Here is a 23,003-nt window from a genome sequence, read left to right on the forward strand (position 1 = left end):
CCCAGCCTGGCGTCACCTCCCCGCTGTGTGACCCGTAGACTGCTGCCGGGAACCGGTCCCTGTGCTTCCGGATCAGCGATCCGGCCGCATCCTGAGGACGAGGGGCCTGTGGCTCTCGGCCGAGTCTGGGTGAGTGCTCGCTTCTTTCTCCCTGTGCAACCACGGAGTAGTGGGTGGGGGGGGGGAGGCGAGGGCCGATCAGCAACGCGGCCCAGGCCCAGGCTCAGGCCTCTGGTAGCGGTGGAAAGCAGCGTTTTCTCTCTGGGTGTTGAGTGAAATGGGGACCGCGACCCCGTGCCCCGGCATCGGCTCCTCTGCCGGCAGCCTGGGCCCTGGCTCCGGCCCGGTGTTGGGAGCTGATCGCAGCATTAACCCCTTTCTTTCCGCTTCCCTCCCCCGGCCGGGTGGGTCTGGGTCTCTTGGTGAACTGTGATCGAAGGTAAAACCTCGCCGTGAAGTTCCTGAGTTTGCTCAGAATCTAATGCTACCCCAGGACAATCCCAATCGATGTACTCTAGCTTTCCAAGATGGACCACAGTTGCTGAATCATTTTAGGATTACATTGAATAGGGACCACAACAAGACTGCAGGGGCTGCAACCTTGAGCAAAAAAACAATCTGCTGGAGGAACTTAACAGATCAAGCAGCATCCGTGGAGGGGAATGGACAGTTGACATTTCCAGTCGAGACTCCTTAAACTGAAAAAAAGTGGAGAGGAGAAAATCAGTGTGAAGAGGAGGTTGAGAATGAGCTGGTACATGACAGATGGTTTCAGGTGAGGAAGGTTGCATAATCAGGTTGGGTAGAGATGGCTGGGGATATGACAAGAGATTGGGGTGTGAGTGATGGAGATAACTAGGGGCTGAGGATGAGGAAATCTGATGAGAAGTTGAAATGTGGGAGGTAGGGGTCAGAGATGAGAACAGGAAGCAGAAGAAAATGCCCAATGAGATGTTGTGGGCGAGGAAGAAGCTGGGTGAAAAGAGCCTGGGTGTAATGGGAAATAAAGGTTTCCCATTACACCTGGAATGTAATGGGAGGATTGTGATGGATAGAGGATCGTCTCATCGTCATTTAGTCATAGTTATGCAGCATGGAAACAGGCCTGTACACTAGTTCTATCCTACACTCCAGGGAGAATTTACCGAAGCCAATTAACCTACAAAAGGGGCATGTTTTTGGAATGGGGAGAATTTATGGGGAGAATGTACAAACTCCACACAAACAGCACCCGTAGTCAGGATCGAACTCAGGTCTCTGGTGTTGTAAGGCAGCAACCCCATCTTGCCGGTAAATCTTCTAAATCCGTGACACTTGGTGTTTAATCTCTCCGCTAAGAGAAATATGGTCTTCCTATTAACCTCTTCCAGATTCTATAGTTTATACAATTAAATCTACCGTCAACCTCTGTTCCAAATAAATAATCCCATCCCGTCCAACCTCTGTGCTGTCCTGGCAATGTCATCGTAAATCTCAGCACCCCTTTAAGAAATATCAAATTTTTCATGTAATGTGGTGACCTGAACTGTATGCTGTGCCCCAACTAACATTGCATGCAGTTCAGTATCAGAAATGCAACAACTGCTTTTTTTAAAAATTGAATTACCAATTTTGGGATTTTGCCACTGTTTTTCCCCACTGACCCGTATTTTACACCTTGCAGTCCAAACCTTCCCATCCATTATTATCAACAAATTTGTCATCCTCCCATCCATTTAAATCAAAATCATTAAAATATATGATCAACAGCAGGGAACCATAGAAACCCATTGGAAATTGTCTTCTAATTGTAAGAACATCCAGCAACCATGGTCCATGAGCTTTCACATTGTTTGATCAGACATGTGAGACCTTGTCAGAAGTCTTTCTAGAATCTATTTAAATATCATCAAAAGTACTGCTCTCATTGCTATCTCACCTTGCTATCAGAAAGATCACACAAGTTGCGCATCCTTGACCTTCCTTTGCGAAAATTTCCAACTGGTGGCCCTAATTAATTGTAGAAACAAGGAATTGCAGATGCTGGTTTATACCAAAGATAGACACAAATTGCGGGAGTAACTCAACGGGTCAGGCAGCATCTCTGGAGACAAACATCACCCTTCTCCGGAGATGATGCCTGACCCATTGAGTTACTCCAGCAATTTGTGTCTATTGCCCTAATTAATTGTATCTTTCTGAATTAAGGTTTGCATTGCCCCTTACAATTACTTTCAAAAATGGGCCCACCACTGATGCAGTATTAATTTTAAGTTTAAAAAAAAGTGTTGGCAATCCAGTTGTCTTCTAATCGTCTAGCACAACTGATGTTCCCATGGAAAATAGAAATTGATAGCTAGAGCATCTGTAATTTGCTTCCTCCTTTATTTTAACAGCATGGAATATCCTATCCTGCATCTGCGTCGAGTCAGTTTTATTCATCAGGTTAATCCATCTATTGGAAGACATAGAAACAAGGAACTGCAGTTGCTGGTTTATGAAAAAAAATCACTGTACTGGAATAAATCAACAGGTCAGGCAGGATTTCATGGAAAGGTGATATTTCGGGTTGGGATCCGTTTCAAGAAGTTTCCCAATCCAAAATGCCACCTATCCATATCCTCCAGAGATGCTGACTGACCGCTAAGTTACTCCAGCACTTTGAGTGTTTTTGTTAGAACATATACGATTGTATTCCCATTTAAGAATTGATGCATTTTGATTTAAGTCGGGATTTCTTTGTAACACTGAGATTGAAATATTGTAGTGTCTTTGTGTTTCATTGGGATATTTGCTGAAAATGCTTTTGTTATTTGAAGAAGAAAAAACATTCTCCAAATATTTGTTCTGCGAGCAAGTTAATCTGACCCAAATGCTGAATTTTGAGAATTTTTCTGCACAAATGTATTTTCTTATGGATTTTGTGACATCTGGTAAACTTTTCTCGCCCATTTGAAAATAGTAACACCCTTTTTTATGGATTACGAGATGTTTAATGTATCCAAAGAATTATTGTTAGTATTTAATTGTATTGTGACGAACTTAATCCTCACCTCGCCCTTCAACAGCTAAAATGTCTGAATCACAATTTTAAATTGGAACTGGACAAAGTGGGTCATTTCAATCTCTGACATCAAAACTGCTCTGTTATATCAAAACAATGAAGCCTGGTGTGTTTGTAACTGTGGTGGGGGGGGGGATACCAAAACATTGCATATAGTGTGCTTGTACGTGAGAGAGAGAGAGAGAGAGAGAGAGATTGTTTGAGGTAATGATATTTATAATGCAGGTGCATATTGGCAAACGTATGAGGAAGTCAGTTTGTACAGAGCAATCTCTGTAAACATAGAAACTACAAATGAAACCAATGAATTAGCAACTAACAAAGGCATTGAAATAGTAATGATCAGAGGTTTTCATATGTGGAAACTGGTTTTATTTTTTTAAGTATTGGATTGTTTTCATGACCAAGTAGCTGCTCGGATTAAAGTGCAGATGCAGCAGGAGAATGTAGAAATAATGTAAGGGATTTTTGAGTGGATGAAAAAAGCCATAAAATGGGCCACAAATGGAAGAGTATAACTCGGTGTATTGCTAGATTTGGGAAAAATATTCAGAATCAAAAAATATACACCCCAAAATATTTTGAGTAAGTTCGACAACATTCGATCTGTCACATGGTGTTCAACCACACAAAGCATTGCAAAGCGTTGCCATTTTGTTCAGCAGATTCAATGAGCTAAAAGTCATTTTGTGTGGGAACCTCATGTGGTAGTCTTTGTGGTGGCAGATTAATATATAATACAATAATTTAAAGGGTGTAAAATGAAGGAGAAATGTTAAGTGGTGCATTGTGATTGTGTTGTACGAGTTTCAAATGCATCAAATAGCAACCTGCATGATTTAAAATAAAAGTAAGAAATGGTTTAAAAACTCAGCAGGTCAGGCAGGATCTGTGCATGGAGAAACAGCTGATATGTCAGATCCGGAATCCTTCATCAGAACCAGCAAAATGGGATGTTGATGGGCGATGGAGAGAGCTGGAGATCAGGGAGACATGCTGTACATTGTAGGCTTAGCACAGAAGTAATTATTTGCTGAGTTTATGTCATTTTGAAATTTAAGCCTTTCATAATTGGTGAGATTTTGTGCTGCTAACTTGAATTGTTTGGTAAGTTCATGGAGAATCCAGGAACCGCTGAAACATTTAAAATGCTCACTGCATTTAGTTGCTGAATGGCTAGCACTGAGATTTAAATTGGACAGCTAACCGTAGTAAAGATAACCACAACAGGACCAGATTGTCAGCAAAAAATAATCCAGTCCACTGATTCCTTTCAGAGGAGGAACTTTGCTATCCTTACCCAGACTGGTCTGTCAGACTCTAGACCAATAGCAGTGTAATTGACTGTCCTCTGAAATAGTTGAACAAACAATGTGGGGGGCAATTAGATATGGGGAAACAAATGCAGCCTTGCCAGCACTGCACATATCCACAAAATACAAACTTCATTAAAAGTTCATTGCTTCCAGCATGGTAATATAGTTGGTTCCACATGTTGATTATTCTACTTAGCATTGTCAAATTTTCAAACAAAACTATAGTGGTACGGTTCAGACATCATAGAATATGATCTCGAATTGCTGCCTCAACATTTTCAAATGATATCAGCATAATCTAAACCCACCCATAAATCATTATTATGTGGCGGATTTGTGATCTATTTTGTTTTTTTGGTGTTGAAAATTGAGCATCCAGAACAAAAGTAGTAGGACAAGTGTCTGGAATGGTCTGAGAGGGGAGATGAGAGATCAGAAACAGTTACTTAAACAGAGGATTTAAGAAGAACCCTCTGAAGAAAGGTCTCAACCCGAAACATGGCCTATTTCCTTCGCTCCATAGATGCTGCCTCACTCGCTGAGTTTCCCCAGCATTTTTGTCTACCTTCGATTTTCCAGTATCTGCAGTTCCTTCTTAAACACTTAAACAGAGGCAGTTAGTTAAGTACAAATAGAAGACATCAAACTATATGGTCCTATGGTGGACAAATGAGATTAGTGGAGCTGGGCAAAAGGTTGGCATGAGCATGGTGGCCTGAAGAGACAATTTATTTTGCTGTAAGACTGAGATTCCAAAATAACAGGAATTCTCAGCAGAATAGTTTCCACTTAATACATTGACATCACTTTATTCTTCACAAATGCTGCATTTTTCTGGCATTTTCTGTTTACAGCTCAGATATGTAGGGACTATATTTTCTAGTTCTAGAATATCCAGCCAGAGGGACAGCTGTTCGGCATCCACTCCAGTAAATCTGGACCCATCTAGACAAACCAAAGGGCAAGTCATATCCAGAATCAATTCTGTGAACGAGAATTGCGTTGAAGCAAACATATCCCTCCAGTGATCAAAATAGCTCATACTTCTTTAAATGACATCTCTTCAAAGCCATGTATCAAAAGTGAATGATGTTCTCACTTTATTATTCTTGCTATCTTTCAACAAAGGCCAATGTGCCAATTGTCTTCCAAATTGTTGCACCTGCATGTTTACTTGCATGTGTAAGAAAGAACTGCAGATGCTGGTTTAAATCGAAGGTAGACACAAAATGCTGGAGTAACTCAGCGGGTGAGGCAGCATCTCTGGAGAAAAGGAATGGGTGACGTTTCGGGTCGAGACCCTTCTTGATACTGATGTTTACTTGCATGTTCTACACAAACGTATCAATTTCTCAGATGTTAAATATTGCATTTCTGCTTCTTACAGCTTAAATAACCTTGCAATTCCTCACATTATATTCAACCTATCTTCTCCCTTAACCCATCTATAGCTTGTCCTTGTGACTCAGTCTTGCGTCCTCATCATTGAATATCCGTTATTGGTATGTGCTGTATTCTATACAGCTAAGCGGCCAGTAGTGATGCCTGTGACACCTGACTTTCATGTACTTTTTTAATGTCCTGTAACTTTTTTTATTCATGCTAATATTTACTTATGCTAATAGTAGCATCATGCTACTCCAACCCAGAGGCCCTTGTTAATGTAATAACCCCATTTATATGGTATATTATCACATGCTTTTTGAAGTCCAGATGCTTCAAAATTACAATCCAAATTCACTAGTTTGCTCTTAAATATCCTGCATGTTATTGTTATTTTAAGGAAAACATTTTGATTTGTCAAATGTGATTGTCCATTTGAATAAATTCTTGTTCGTTCTGCTCGGATATGATATTCCAAATAGCTGTTAACACATCCTTAAAGATAAATTCCAACATTTTGTTGACATTTGATATAAAGTTAACTGTCCACAGCTCCTTCTTTGATCCTTTCCTTTTAAATAGCAAATATAATTTATGGGAATACGAAAAGTTTTACCATGTGAACTAGTTGTGCAGCAAAGTCATCCTCTGTGGCTATAGCATATTACATACACTATTATTGTCTTCTAAATATTCTGTTACTTTATCAATTCATTCTTATTCTTTCTTAAATAACAGGATCACCTTTGATATCCTCTAATCTACAATAACCATTCCAGAATCTATGGAAATTTGAGAAATAACGACCAGAGCATCTTCTAATTCTATAACACCGCTATAAAACTTAGATTGTCAATCATCAGTTCTGTAGAATATATTGGCTTTCAGTCTTGCCTTTTTCTCTAGTGCTATTTTTTTTAAACGGACTAATTTCCTTCAGTTCATGCTAGATCCTCACAACTCAAGTATTTCTTGAGTATTTCTATTTGTCTTCCCTGAGAAATGGCACAAGGTATTTGTTTAATTTGTAGGCGATTTCCAGTACAATTTTCTTCTGTGTCTATAAGGGAGCCACATTTGCCGTTGCCAAAATGTTCCTTTTCACGTTCTCTGTGGCACGGTGGAGCAGCGGTAGAGTTTCTGCCTTACAGCGCCAGAAACCCAGGTTCGACTCTGACTATGGGTGCTGTCTGTATGGAGTTTGTACGTTTTTTCACAAAAAGGGTGGTGTGTGTGTATGGAACAAGCTGCCAGAGGAGGTAGTTGAGGCTGGGACTATCCCAACGTTTAAGAAACAGTTAGACAGGTACATGGATAGGACAAGTTTGGAGGGATTATGGACCAAACATGGGCTGGTGGAATGAGTGTAGCTTTGACGTTAGGATGAAGGGCCTTTTTCCACACTGTATCACTCTATGACGTTCCTATGGATTCTCCTGAAGACCATTTCATAATGTTTCACTCTTATGGGCAATTTTCGTCCGATCTTTATGACAACCATACAAAACCTGATTCGTCTTTTTGATTGCTGTCTCTGCTTAACAGTGCAAATTCTGCTTGAAGTTGACTAGTAATCCCAGTAGTATGTTACTGAAGCTGCCACAGATTTGATTGGGTGGTCACCATGTACTGTTAGCCACCTTTTGCATTCTCTGCATGATGAGTTGGAGGGAGTCTTGAAGAACCTTTCTGTACGCAGTACAGCAGGGATTCCCCAAACCCATCTGAAGTTCGATGGTGAGTTGCAGAGCCCCATGCAAACCGTTTGCCCATACATGGTCCCCAATGCCAACAATATCCTGATAAACCCACAGCTGTTTTAGTTTGGTTTGGTTTATTGTTGTCACATGTATCAAGATGCTGTGAGAACATTTGTATCAAGATAACTCACCCATACATGATTTACACAGGTAATGCGAGAAGAGAAAGGAAACAGAATGTGGAATATATTGTTACATCTGTAGAGAAAGTGCAGATAAAAAAATGCAAGGACCTCAATAATGCTAGACTGGGAATCCATTTGTAGCTTACAAGAAGTCCATTCAAGTCTGTTGACAGAAAGTAACAAGCTGTTTTTAAATCTGGTGGTACATGCTTTCAAACTTTTGTATCTTCTGCCCAATGCGAGAGGGGAAAAGACCGCTTGACCTTGTGCTAAGTAGTCCTTGATTTTGTTGGTTGTTTTCCTGAGATAACATGAAGTATAGATAGATTGATTGTGGTCTATTAGTCAGGAAGTCAAGCGGAACCTATCAGCACTGTTCTTTGCGATCAGATTGCCAATAACATACATAACACATAACCAGCTCACCGTCTCATCTGGTACTGATTGGCAGAATTGTTCACTATTGATTTATTTCACATTTTGTGTTTCTCAAATATTTAAGAAGTAGCCAACCTGGAATAATTTATAGAGTGTGCAGAAGGCGGAATCAAACTCCACGTGAAGTCCTGCCTTGTTGGGATTCCATGTTGCCTCACTGATACTATATCAGTTCAGATTTGGCTCAAGATCCAAGAGCACATTAATTTTAGGGGCGGTTGTAGTATATAGTTTGGTAAGGGTGACCATAATAAAAGGGACACCAAAGGGACCATTCTCATTGAATCATACAGCACAGAAATGGGCCTTAAAGCCAATCTTGTCCATGCCCATCCACATTAATCCCATTTGCCTGCATTATGCCTACATCCCTTGTAGTATTGGGGATGACGCTGGGTTCGGCAGTGACCACACTGACACTCTCAGTAGGGTGAACTCTCATGATAGATTTTATTTACATTGACAAGAAAGTCCAGGGCCACATGTGGGCGCTATCCCTCGCCATCATGTGCGGTGACGATGGCAATCTCAGACATCTCCCTGCTGTTCACCCATGCCTGGACAGAAGGCACTGGCGGTCTGTTTTATCCTGGAAGCTCAGCTTCGAACCTTGAAGAGGCGATACTGGCAGTCTCCTGATTATCCTGGCACAGTGTGGGCACAGTCCCTCTTTGTGGCGGAAAGAGACACCTGCGTCTCAAGCTTGCCCTGGCCACTTAGTCTGAGCCTCAGTGGAGGGGGTGGCTATGTAAGACTGCTACATGGCCATTCAGTCATTACCACGCAGTGGTGCTGGTGGTCTCAGGTTTGTCCCAGTGACTTAGTCTTCCTCAAACCTGCGACAAGGGCACACAGCTAGCAGGGAGGTACGCCACTTCCTCCCCCTCCCTCTTTTCTTTCTATGTGCCTGTCCAAATGCCTTTTAAAATGATATTAACATCTCTGACAGCTTGTTCCAGATAAACACTACTATGACTGGAAAAACTTATCCCTCAGATCGCCTTTAAATTTCTAGGAAAGAACTGCAGATGCTGGTCAAATAGACACAAAATGCTGGAATAACACAGCAGGATAGGCAGCATCTCTGGACAGAAGGAATGGGTGACGTTTTGGGTCGAGACTCTTCTAAGAAATGTCACCTATTCCTTCTCTCCAGAGATGCTACCTGTCCTGCTGAGTTACTCCAGCATTTTGTGTCTATCTTCGCCTTTACATTTCTGATCTCTTATCTTAAATCTGTGCCTTCCAATGTTTTATTTCCGTGCCCTGGGAAAAAGACTGATTATCTATCCAATCTATGCCCCTCATAATTAAAGATGAAACATCTGAGAGGTCACCCCTCATCCTCCTATGTTCCATTGGGAATAAACCCGATATATCCAACCTCTTCCTTTGACTCCAGCCCTCCATTCCAGTCACATCTTGTTGAAACTCTTCTAAACTCTCTATTGCTAACATATCCTTCATACACATGATACATCGTCAGATCCTCGCCTTAATCCAAATGTAATGAACACACTTCAAAGACACTGAACATAAATGCTTTGGTTTATTCGTCCTCCATTCCTTTACATTCTGGCAATATGTGGTCCCCTGACCTAATGCTTGAGCTGTCTCTCTACTCATGAGTGGCTCTCCTTTCTCATCGGTGACCACAAATTCAACCATTGTGTGCTTATCACCTGCTTGGTCCTCTACCTTGAAACATCCAACTGTGTGGGGTGGTTTCAATGATGATGTACAAGGATACAATTTCTTCTCTCACTTTTTTGAAGAGCATTTTATCTTATTCTGTTTCAAGTCTTCCCACAGTGCTCTATCAATAACATTGCTATCACTTCCTGAGTTTTGTACAATGTCTACTTCCACACCTCCAATTCTCACCTGCATCTTTACGTACTTATTGTTGATAGCAAAAGCATATCCTGCATCCATTCGTGTTTTGGCACATTACCTTCACTCGAACATTCATCAATGCCGTAAATTTTGATGGTATCCATCTCTCAGCCCACTTCTTCCTCCAAATCTATTTGTTTTTCCATCATTTCTCTTTGCTTTGCCTGGGGTTTGACACTTTCTTGCAAAATGGTCATTTTTCCCCACACTTTCTGCATGTTTGACCCCTGGCAGGGCAGCATAAATCGTTGGCAAAATGTCCAAAATTCCCTCATCTAAAACACTCACAGTCATCTACAGCTTTGGAATGACCCTTACCATGTCCATGTCCCTTGCTAATGCCTCTAGATGTCATCTTGTTAACTTGGCTTCCTCCATGGTCTGAAACTGGGTTTCCACAGCTTCAAATTGCGCGACAGTTATCAGTGTGTCCATTAATATTAGCATGTCTCCATTCGCCCAACAACTTGTGTCTTAAGCCATTTGATTTGCAACTTTGAACAACCTGATCCCTGATTTGATTCTCCAATTTAGCTCCATAGTTGCAGCCCTCAGAAACGCGACGCCATCTTGTGGCAAACTGATTTTCCCCCTCTCTCTGTTCCGATTGCCGGAATACATGTTGTTGAAATGTAGCATTTGTTTGTACCACATAATATATCATCAAAGCAGCAACAGCCATTGTGTAATTGCTTTTCCTCCCTTCTCTGGAAGTGCTTTGAAAGTTTCCTGAACTGAAGCTCCAGCACTACAAAAACAATGCTCTCTGTTGTGTGAGCTGCACCGGCGTTGCTCCTTCAACAAGCAATCCAAGACTGTCTGCATCTGCATCAAATTCCTCAAGCCATGCCTCAAACCTTGCACTCACAACACTCACCTCCCCATTCGGGTCGAATTAATTTAAACTTCTAATTCCAGCTGCATCATTTTAGACAATAGACAATAGGTGCAGGAGTAGGCCATTCGGCCCCTCACCGCCATTCAATGTGATCATGACTGATCATCCACAATCAGTACCCCGCTCCTGCCTTCTCCCCATATCCCCTGACTCCGCTATCTTTAACAGCCCTATCTAGCTCTCTCTTGAAAGTATCCAGAGAACCGGCCTCCACTGCCCTCTGATGTAGAGAATTCCACAGACTCACAACTCTCTGTGAGTCTGTGCCATATTAAGCCAGATCTGGTTCAAAAGTTGAACTACACATTTACTAGTTCATCCTTGTCGCCAATGTCAGATCCTCCTCTTGATTCGAATATAATAAACACACTTCAAGGACACTGAACATAAACGCTTTGTTTTATTCGCCCTCCATTCTTTTACATCCTGGCAACATGTGTCCCCTGTACTTTCTGACTCAATAGTACCACGTGATACATTTAATATGACGTCATTTACCATGACACTCCTGTTGTGAAACCAATTTAATAGCAAAATATATGTTGAGGGTGACATATTTAGAGAAGCCATGAGATTTTGTGTAACTCAACATTACCTAAGCACAGAACAACAACAGCAAAATTGGAAAACCTTAAGGAAAATAGTCGAGGCTCTGTGCAAAACTGAGGAACTCTATAAAAGTTATTATTACAACAGATACATGGATGGCATTAAATATAAAGTTGTATGTAATTATATCTGTCTTCACATCCAAGTGTCAAGTATGCAAAGTGTTGCTTTGCTCTGAGTTTTGAAGAGAGTGACTGCTTAGAATACAGCATATTTATAAAATAGAGTATATGAAAGGTCAAATGACGGCATGTGTGCGTAATGGTGCAGGCAACATGTTCCGAGCCAATGCAAGTTTATTTGAATCGGTATTTTACTTGGATACCTGACTGCTTTAAAGTTGCTTGTATGAATTAAATGGTTATTGCTTGAAAATGATCTGTGTCACATTTTCATTGCAAATGTTTCAAAACAGAAACAAGACATACCATCACCTTCTATTGTTCCAGATGTTGAAATTCCTGAAGTGATATGTTTGAATGGTTATGAGAACAATGATGGATTCCTGATAAGAATAATGGCTATCTGACAGGCATATTACAGAACTGACTGATAGCAGAATAGTTGGATTAACAGAGGAAACCTTGCAAACAATTGAAGAATTATTGGTTACATTTAGCCCTTTGTGGAGTACTACTAGGGTGCTGAACAGTCAATGTGTTATATCTATTTAATGCTGCACCCTACTGCTTTATTTTTGTCTTTTCCGCTGACTGGTTAGCCCGCAACAAAAGCTTTTCACTGTACCTACCTAGGTACACGTGACAATAAACTAGACCAAACCTTTTAAATATCATAATCTGAGCAAATCCAATGAAATGGTAGAATTTTAAGTCAGGCTTTGGAGAGGCTGAATGCTCCTTCCAGAACAGAAGCAACAGGAAAAGTACTGCTTAAGGCTTCACCCGAGGACTTCAGATGCAAAGCACTGAAATTTCTTGATCCCCTTTTGACTAACTGTGTGAGAGCAGTCCACAAAAATCGATCTCAAAGAAAGCTTTCAGAATGTGAGTGATGATTTTAGTGCTGATAGGACCACAATCATAGACATAAGACTTGGAAAAATTGTCATGTTGCAAATGGGCATAATCACATTTTTTAGAGAGAAATATCTAACCTGGGAAAGAACTAATCATATGAAAATTGAACACCATTTTCGGGAGCCCTGTATTTCTGCTGATCAAGACCCACTTGTTTGGTGCAAGACAGATGAAAGCCATTACAAGGAAATCAGTTGACAGCAAGACTCGTGTTTGTCCCCATTATGTCAGTTCCAGCATGAAGCATGTTCTCCACTGCAGAGTATATAATCATTACACTCTGCACTTCACCGTCACCAGATCCTGGTGTTTCATTTAAGTAAGAATGAAAATATAAAGTTTCTTCAGCTGAATGGGTTCAGTTGAAACAAAATAATATTTAGAGTGAAGTTGTACTTTGCACTATTTTTAAACAACCTAGATATGTTAGTCAGTGTATGTATGGGTTTTGAAGTGCTATTTTAGCCGTGGAGGTCTCGGGCACTAAATTAATCAAAATTGCCATGCTTGCAAAAACAGCCCAGGTTTTATATTCAAACGCAGGTTATACCACATGAATAATGCGGATGAGTCTTCCAAATGTGTACTTCCTTCTAGAGAAGTGAAGCTCAGCTTTGTATCAGCTGGAGCTTATACAGCTGTCCTCAGACTATTGCTGGCTGAAACAGGAATGGATTACATTTTGTATGACATAAATTCTGCATAAATAAATATTTACCAAGAACGCAATACTGTATATGCTTTTTTCTCGTGTTGCCTATTTTCTGATAAAATATTATCCTACAGCACATGATTTCTGCAGATTTGGAATTATTCCAGTTTCCAAAGCACATTAACTTAGGCTAGTTAGCCCCACATTCTAAATTTTTTAGTTGCAATGACACAGTTAACTAATACGTGGCAAGCATTCCCCAATATACCCCCCAACCATATCTCTCTTTTTCACCCTTCTTCCCCTCTCCCCCACCCCCCACATCAGTCTGAAGAAGTCTGAAGAAACCTGAAACGTTGTATTTATAAGCGAGTTCGGTATTCCGAAAAACGCTCGGAATCATGGGATTTGTCAAAGGCCATTCACCATAAAGAAAAAGGGATAGACTGGACCAGCGCAGATACATTCTCAGCATCTGCACGCACACAGACCCGTGCCTCATCCGCAGCCAGGATTAAACCCGGGTCAAGCGCTGCCATACTGCCACTGAAATGTCCCTGTGTTCCCCCCCCCCCCCCCCCCCCCCCCCACATGCCGATGACCGGCGCTCGGCCCCCGCCGGCACTGGACAAGGAGAGAGGCGCAGCCGACGGCCCCCTGGGAGCCGGAGCCAGCGCATCCTCCCCGGGCCGGCTGCCAGCCCGGCCCGACACCTCCGGCTGCCCCCGGATAGGGAAGGTACACCCGGGAGGGAACGGGGGTGGCCCAGCAGCAACTCAACAGCGCCCGCAGCGCCAGAGACCATGAACCTCGACCTCGTTCACTCACCGAAGCATAAAGCAATAAAAACTGCAAATTAATCTTAGCTTTTAACAAAGGAACAATAAATACAACTAATTCATAGTTTGAAAGCAGTATTTTCTTGCCTAGAAGAATCAAAGCTGGAAAAAACGGATGAAATGTGTCCACAGCTCCACTGCTTCCACTGCTATGTTAATGCAGAGTGGCCTTTGACCTGGGCATGCGCATTCGGAATATCAAACTCGCTTATTCCCTACGCGGCATTCCTCCAGCCTTTTATATTTTGCTCAAGATTCAAGCATTTGCAATTTCTCAAAGCTCCGTTTGCTGAAGTGTTGGCTAAAATAACTTAAATCATTTAATTGCATTTATTCCACCTGCATATAAATTGAAAGTTCATAATTCAGCAGAAACAATTATAGATTGAAATGTCGTGTTCATTAATATTAACTGCAATAGTAATTTTATCTACTCATCGCAGTTCTTGAAGATCATTTTAAACTATTTTGTATTCCTTTTCCTGGATATTGCTTGCATTGCATAACAAATTACACTTTTTTAATTTCCCTTTTAGGACCCTTCAGACGGTTTGGCTTTTGAAAGATCGGTAGCTCGTCACTAAGGAAAATGGGCAAGTATTATCCTGGTACCTTTTGAAAATTTACTTTTCCTCCACATATGGTAAATCAAGGTGCTATAAAATAATTATAGTATTCTAAACCTGGGGATATCCTGAGAACTAAATCATATTTTACTGAATGTTCATATATGAATTTGAATGAGAGATAAGCATATGCTAACCTAAGTGTGATATACTGTTATAATGCATGTTTCCATAACACATATCTCATATAATGAGAAAGATGAATCAGGGCAGCCTTATTCGCATTACGCGGGCCGATTTGTTAAGAACATGATTTTGATCAGGAACTGGAGAACCACTTGTAAGTTACTTTGTAAATTGTCAAGCAGAAAAATGCTGTCTTGGACTTAATGCGAACTCCCAGCAGTAATCAGACACCAGTCTCTTCAGAACAAAGCTGACCATGGATGGTCATTGAAATTGACAAGCAATTGCTTGCATTAAGACATGTACAATGATACTCTGTTGAATAATGTAACATGCAGCCTTTAGTAGTTTTAGTTTTCAGTGACTTGCCATTTTTTTTGTAACACAAGGTTTTTTTTGGAGTGCAACTCTCGGATTATAGCAGGACTACCTGTATTAACAATCCAGAGAGCATGACTCAGACTTTGGGATCAGTGATGAGTCACCAGTGTTGAATGTGAATCAACAGGAGCGGTTCCCACCATTGACTTTGTTTCCCTGAGTGGGTGGCTATGGGGTGGAGGGAATTGGTAGGAGGGGAGACCAGAGCTGTTGTAAGATTCAGTGGGTTTGGGGATTTGGTGGAAGAAGAGGAATGTGGGTTGTAGCCATTGTAAAGAACATTGTGGGATGGGGACAATGCTGAAAGCAGGGAGCGAGAAATAAGATTGATCATAGAGGAAGTGGGGGTTGGGAATGCTCGAACAAACAGATACAGGAATCCTGCCTTTAAATTAATGGAACCAAGTTCTGACTATGGTAAAGAAAGGTCAAAGGGTCCTTGCATCACTCGCTATCATATCCCTTAAACACTGGCTCGTGTCTCTCAATCCAATCATCTCCACACAGTGTGAACTCTCCTTTCCGCCCCATCTCCCACACATATCTCCCAACACTCTCTGCTCCTGGAGGCTATTCTGTCCCACCCACCGGCCATACCCTGTGTGGCCCATCCCTCCCGCAAGTTTCTCCTTGTCATCCGTCCCTCTTGACTCGCTTGCCACTCCCAGCGTGTTCTTATCTGCTGTCCTTTACAGCACATTTCCCAATCACTCACTCTGCTCGCTCCCTCATATATGCGTTTTCTCTCTATCTTTGTCTCCCTCTTCTTCTCTCTCCTAGTGTCTTGCATACTCACACACTGTTCTCCGTTGCTCGCTCTCTTTCTTGCTTGCTCTCTGTCTCGCTCTCTAACTCACTCTCCTCCCTCCATCACCCCACCCCTTTCCCCATTCCTGTCCACTTCCTGTACTCGGGCACTCTAGTTTCACCCTCCCCTCTTTAATCAGCCTATCGGTTGCTCGCTCACCCTCAGCTATTCACCTGCATGCTTATTCATTTTCCCCGTATCTTGCTTTTCTCCCCGAGGCAAACACTGGGCATCAACCCTCTTAGTGGGTTGGTCCAGCTCTTTATTGTGTCTATGTAGGAACGAACTACAGATGCTGATTTACACCAAAGATAGACACAAAAACTGGAGTAACTCAGCAGGACAGGCAGCATCTTTGGAATGGGTGGCGTTTCAGGTCTCAGTCTGAAGAAGGGTCACGACCCGAAACATTACCCATTCCTTCTATGCATATATGCTGCTGTCCCGCCGAGTTACTCCAACTTTTTGTGTCTATCTTTATAGTGTCAAGGGCCTGTCCCTCTTGGGCGTCATTTGTGCGTCATGCATGTGGCGCGTGAGGATTTTAAGAATACCAAAATCCTGGTGCGCCGTGCGCGACCGCGCGTCACTGCCTATGCCACCACGTCTCACCACGCGCGCGTCGTGCGTTGTGATGCGTAAATGATGTCGCGTAAATGACGCGCAAATAATGCCCAAGTGGGACAGGCCCTTCAGTCTATCTCAGTAAAGCCTGTGAGTCAGAGTGCATTGTGTTTGCTATGGTGTGTTATGGGCTATCTGCTCAAGTCATTGCAGTGAGGCTGGTGGAGTTTGTTGGGCACTCTGTATGCAGGGAAGATTGGTATTGGTTTATCATTGTTAGGTGTAAAGAGGGATGAAAAACATCAATACTTTTGTAGTACATTGGACTTTTGCATTTTCATCGAGACCAAGTTGTACCTTTAACTGATTTGTTCCGAATGTTTAATTACCTAATTTCTTAAATGTTCCCTGATCAATCACAGCCGTTTGAAAATAGAACATCGAACAATAGTAATATTTGGTTTTCAAATATTTGAAACTGAGTTCTGGGTTTTTAAATTGCAAACTTAATTGTATCTGCTTTGCAGTAGCCTCTGCCTCACAATATAGAAATGTGATCATGGATACTAACCAATTTGTTCTACGGGATGAATTAAATATTTCTAATTTAAAACAATGTGCTTTGATTTAAACTGATATAATTTAAATGAAACAAAGAGGTTTTTAGCCAATATTATTTTAACATCTTGCAGATGGCGAAGAAAGGGCTTATGGAGGCTGTGAAGGCCCAGATGCGATGTATGTAAAGTTGATCTCATCTGATGGCCATGAATTTATTGTGAAAAGAGAACATGCATTGACATCCGGCACTATTAAAGCTATGTTGAGTGGCCCTGGTAAGTTGTACGATTAATTAACAAAATCTTAATTTGGTGATGTTAGGCAGCTGGATTGTATATGTTTGGGACTCTCAATCTCCTTGGTCAGGTTTTTTAAATTATTCCTTATCCCAAAACATGCTTCATTAATGAGAGTCTGTTTATCCCTTCACCCTAGATTCCTGGTTGAAATATTGTATAATTCCCCGGTGTTGTGAAATAAAACATTTATTTTCACCTAGCCCACAGCTAACAATGGATCGTTTCCTTGATCATCGTTACTTTTTTGCATATCTTTAATTTCTTTGTTCTATATCTCCATCTATATCTCTCGTTTCCCTTGCCCCTGATTCTCAGTCTGAAGAAGGGTCTTGACCCGAAACGTCAGCTCCTCCTCTCTGGAGAAGTTGCCTGTCCCACTGAGTTACTCCAGCATTTTGTGTCTATCTTCGGTGTAAACCAGCATCTGCAGTTCCTTCCTGCATATTTATTTGCAAGATGGGCTTCAAAAATCACAACATCATAAGGTCTGGCATTGAACAAGGTTTCTGTTTGATCAGTCAGTTTTTTTGAGTGATGAAGAAGATCCATAACACTAAAATATACTGTACAGGTCTTCTCCAGGTTCGCTCCCTAAAACCATTTAAAACTCAATGTTTCCCAGTCAGAAATGTGGCGGCCTTGCAATATATTTAAAGAAAACTATCGATCAACCAAGGGCAACATGTTGTTAAACTTAAGGGCAGCACGGTACTGTAGCGGTAGAGTTGTTGCATTACAGCGCCAGAGACCCAGGTTCGATCCTGACTACCAGTGATGTCTACGGAGTTTGTAAATTCTCCCCGTGACCACGTGGGTTTTCTCCGAGATCTCTGGTTTCCTTCCACACTCCAAAGACGTACGGGTTTGTAGGTTAATTGTCTTGGTTAAATTGTAAATTGTCCCCAATGTATGTAGGATCGTGTTAGTCTGCGGGGATCACTGGTGCGAGATGACTCCGAGGGCTGAAGGGCCTGTTTCCACACTGTATCTCTAAACTAAACTAGTGGATTTAACTGAACCATTCAGGTATTGCCACGGTCCAAGCTCCCACATGGCACTAGAGCCAGCGTATTCATCCGCTGGTCTATCAAATACTTGTTCATATGTACATTAGTTGGGTATTTGTAACCTGGGGGGGGGGGGGGGCAGTGTCCCAAAAAGTTTATGATGACAATTAATATGTTAATTCACTATTTTGATATTGGTTTTTGGTCTTTCAGGACAGTTTGCTGAAAATGAAACGAATGAAGTAAATTTTCGTGAGATTCCATCCCATGTGCTATCAAAAGTATGCATGTATTTTACCTACAAGGTTCGCTACACCAACAGTTCTACAGAGATTCCTGAATTTCCAATTGCCCCAGAGATTGCACTGGAACTGCTGATGGCTGCAAACTTCTTAGATTGTTAGAAAATAAAGATGTAACTTATAATCCAAAAGATGTTAAGCTTCTGTATTTAACTACATGCATAATTAATAAGTGACTTCAAAATGGTGTTGCATTTATGTCTGATAACTCACACCAAAATCTTTTCTTTTAATGGAGATGTATTTTTTTTCAAGCGTTAAGTAAAGATAATGGGAATTCTTTAGTTTTGTATATTACATGAATTGGACGTTTTCTCCCATCTCATAATGTTCTATATTGGTGTGCAGATGGTTTCAGGCTGTTAACTCTCCCAAATTTTCAAGAAAAATGAACAATTGTAGCCCCAAATATGCATACTTTTTTGTTATTGTGTTGATACGGTTCCCAGCTGAATTTCCATCCGGTGCCCCTATAGAATTGACAAGTAATAAACTCTTAAAATACAGTAGCCACATTGTATTAGTATGTAACCTCGTTTGCTCTGCACCACAACATGAAGCTTCTATCGTAACTGAAAGTTTAATCTTCCTGTGGGTTGACAATCAGTTTATTTTATGTATCTTTCATCTGTCACCTGGATGTGCTATTCAGTGAATGTTTAATGAATTTCCATTTCTCTATGTTTGTGCAAACATAGCATTTTCTCAAAAAATTTATTTCTGTGATGTTGTGTGAACATCTCTGTTTGCTTAACTATTTCAAAAATTATAATGGTGTTTTACAAAGGTGAAGGGGAAGAGTCGAGGAGGAAAGCAGGATCCCATGTTGTATCTTGTTCAGGATGGAACTGCAGATGCTGGAAAATAGAAGGTAGACATAAATGCTGGAGAAACTCAGCGGGTGCGGCAGCATCTATGAACCCTTCTTCAGGGTTTCGGACGAAACGTTGCCTATTTCCTTCGCTCCATAGATGCTGCCGCACCCGCTGAGTTTCTCCAGCATTTCTGTCTACCTCCCATGCTGTATTTGTCCAAAGTACCAGATAGATGTTTCAGATATGTTTATGTACTTGTGGTGAGGTCTTCAGGTTGAAGAGGGTCAATCGTAAGGAATAGAATACATCTATTTTTACTCCCATTATCCGTGTCAGACATGCAGTTTAGTTTACAATAACTGCCAGGAAGAGGAAGGATCTTCAATGGATGTGGGTGTCATTGCCAGTGTTTATTCCCCACACTTAAATGTCCTTGAAAGGGTGATGGTGAACCACCTTCTTAAGCTGTTGTAGTATTTCTGGTGAATGTACTGCTATTAGAGGAACAACTTGAAGCCAGTATGGTAAGGAATGAATGCATCTTGAAGTTAGAATGGTATTCAACTTTGAGGGGAGCATGTAGGTAGGGATGGAACATAAAACTGTATAACACAGAATCAGGCCCTTCAGACTACAATGTCTGTGCTGAACATGATTAGTCAAACAACTAATCTCTATTTGAACATGATCCGTATCTCTCCATTCCCTGCATATTTATTTGCTTTTAGATAGGCAAATGCCACCATCGTATCTGCCTCCACCACCACACCTAGCAACGTGTTCGAGGCAGCCACCACTTAGATTTAAAAAAACTCGCCCCGCACATCTCCTTTAAACTTTCCCGCACATGTGCCCTCTAGTCTTTGACATTTCCTTCCTGAGGCGGAAGATTCCGACCGTCTATCCTATCTGTTGCCTCTCAATATACTTTTATCAGGTCTCCCTTCAACCACTGACTCCAGAGAAACCTATCCAAGTTGTTCCTACCTTTCCTTACAGCAAATACTTGCTAATCCAGGGAGCATTCTTGCAAAGCTCTTCTGCACCCTCTCCAAAGCTTCCACATCCTTCCTGGAATGGGGCGATCAACATTTATTTCCAAAGTTGCATCGTGACTGACAGACACTTATACTGAATGCATTGATGGGTGAAGGCAAGCATACATAATACTGTTTTTACCAATCTATCTACTTGCGTTAACTCTCTCAGGGTGTTGTGTGACTTGGACGCCAATATCCCTCCGTACATCAATGCTGTTAAGCTTCTTGCTATCACCTGTACTTTCGCTTTGCATCCACCCTCCCAAAGTGTTGCACCTCGCACTTGCTCAAATTAAGTTTCATCTGCCATTTCTCCGCCCATCTCTTTATTTGTACTAAATCCTGCTGTATCTTTTGACAGTCTTCCTCACTGTTCGCAACTCCATCGGTTGTAGTTAAGGTTAAGGGGGGACTTGATAGAGGTTTTTAAAATGATGAGAGGGATAGACAGAGTTGACGTGGAAAAGCTTTTCCCACTGAGAGTAGGGAAGATTCAAACAAGGGGACATGACTTGAGAATTAAGGGACTGAAGTTTAGGGGTAACATGAGGGGGAACTTCTTTACTCAGAGAGTGGTAGCTGTGTGGAATGAGCTTCCAGTGAAGGTGGTGGAGGCAGGTTCGTTTTTATCATTTAAAAATAAATTGGATAGTTATATGGATGGGAAAGGAATGGAGGGTTATGGTCTGAGCGCAGGTATATGGGACTAGGGGAGATTATGTGTTCGGCACGGACTAGAAGGGTCGAGATGGCCTGTTTCCGTGCTGTAATTGTTATATGGTTATATGGTAGTGTCATCTGCAAATTTACTAACCGAACCGTCTGCTTTTATGTCCAAGTCGTTTAAATGTACATATCCCAAGCAACAGAGGTCCCAGCACTGTGCCCTGTGAAACATTACTGGTCATAAATCTCCAGCCAGAGGTTACTAAGCAACTGTTGCCCTGATCCTTCTCTGTGACAGGAGTCACAGGTTTAGAGGTGGTTCTGATGGGGCACCTAGGCTAAGTAACTGCAGTGCTTTTTGCAGATGGTATATACTGCAGCCTTGGAATGCTGGTGGTGGATGGAATGGATGTTTAGAGTGATGGATTGGGTTCTGAGTAAGTGGATAGTTTTGATCTGGAGGATGTCATGCTTCAAGCCTGTTGCTGAAAAATCACTCATCCAGGCAAGTGGTCAGTATGCTAGCATACCCTAATATGTGCCTTGTTGAATGGTTTTGCAGTGTGGAAACAAATGAGTCACTCATATCCAACCCCTGATCTATCTTACAACTACATTATTTGTCACTGGTCCATTTGAATTTTGGGACAATTATGACTCCTTGGAAGTTGATAATGGGGAACTTAGCAATGGCACCAGTATTCTGTGTTCTTGACGGTCACTTGCCATATATCAGTCCATCTCCTACTGTCGTCTAGTTTTTGCTGCATGTAGGAATGAGCTGCTTCATTAGTTGAGGTTGAGAATTAAATTGACATCGGAGAACTTTCCAACTTCTAATTTTCATGTTGGATGGAAGGTTATCGAAGAAGTAGATGAAAATGAGTGAGCCATTTTCTGAGGGACTTGTGTGCTGGTGTCTTGAGGCTGAGAAGATTGATCTTCAACAACCATGAATGTCCATTTTCAAGGGTTACTACGATAATTAGAGTGGTTTCCTCTTGGTACACATTGAATTCTGGTTTTTTTGCCACACTAAGTCAACTGCTGCCTTGATATTGTGGGGAGTCACTCTCATTTCACCTCTTGAATTCATCTCTTGGAGCAATGTTGGTAAAGGCTATGATCAAATCTAGAGCTGAGTGATCCTAGCAAGCCCCAACTGGCATAGATGATCGGGTTATTTGCTAATGCTGCTTGTCAGCATGGCTGTTGATGCCTTTCATCATTTTGCTGATGATTGAAAGGACATTCAATAAGCAAGTTGGATTGTTCTTGTTTTCTTTTGAGGACAGGACGTACCTGGTATAGTTTCCACATTGTCGTTTTGCAACAATGCTGATGTAGCTTTGCTGGAGGCATGACTAGATCTGGGATGTTTTCTAGTTCCTGAATCTTTGCTGTGCCCTGTGCTCTCAAGCATTTAGAGAAAATGCATGGATTGAATCTTCATGTAATTATTGAGAGCAATTCATTTGAATCCATTTCACCAGTTGTAATTTTTTGAATAAGATTTGTGCTACTTTGGGCCTATATTTTGAAAAAAACAGGTAATGCTACTCACAATTATTTTTATAATGAATACTCTGAGTTAACTGAGAACTTTTTCATCCATTACTATGTACGATTCAGATTTATTTTTATTTGTCAGGTTATCAATTCACAGACTTTCCTGTTTTGTATTTCAAATGATACAATGATTCAATGATACTTTATTGTCGCATGTGCCTGGGTATAGTGAAATGCTTTGTTATGCATAAAACCATACAGCAGACCTCGCCTAGGCAGTACATAAAGAGTCGCCACGCT

The 23,003-nt window shown here is 41.4% G+C and overlaps 1 protein-coding gene across 2 annotated transcripts; it reads left to right on the forward strand.

The window, feature by feature from the left end:
• Positions 1–19,182, forward strand: eloc (elongin C). 2 transcript variants are annotated; one of them, XM_033019287.1, is made up of 4 exons: positions 1–129; positions 14,536–14,607; positions 17,197–17,340; positions 18,585–19,182. In XM_033019287.1, the coding sequence occupies exons 2-4, from the start codon at positions 14,589–14,591 to the stop codon at positions 18,773–18,775; spliced, it is 354 nt and encodes a 117-aa protein (XP_032875178.1). In that variant the 5' UTR covers positions 1–129; positions 14,536–14,588; the 3' UTR covers positions 18,776–19,182. The 2 variants fall into 2 exon arrangements, with proteins under 2 accessions (XP_032875178.1, XP_032875179.1); XM_033019288.1 differs by having other exon boundaries at positions 14,536–14,592.
• The last annotated feature ends 3,821 nt before the right edge of the window (positions 19,183–23,003 follow it).

Source organism: Amblyraja radiata, chromosome 4 (assembly GCF_010909765.2).
Source record: "Amblyraja radiata isolate CabotCenter1 chromosome 4, sAmbRad1.1.pri, whole genome shotgun sequence".
Classification (NCBI taxonomy): Eukaryota; Metazoa; Chordata; class Chondrichthyes; order Rajiformes; family Rajidae; genus Amblyraja; species Amblyraja radiata.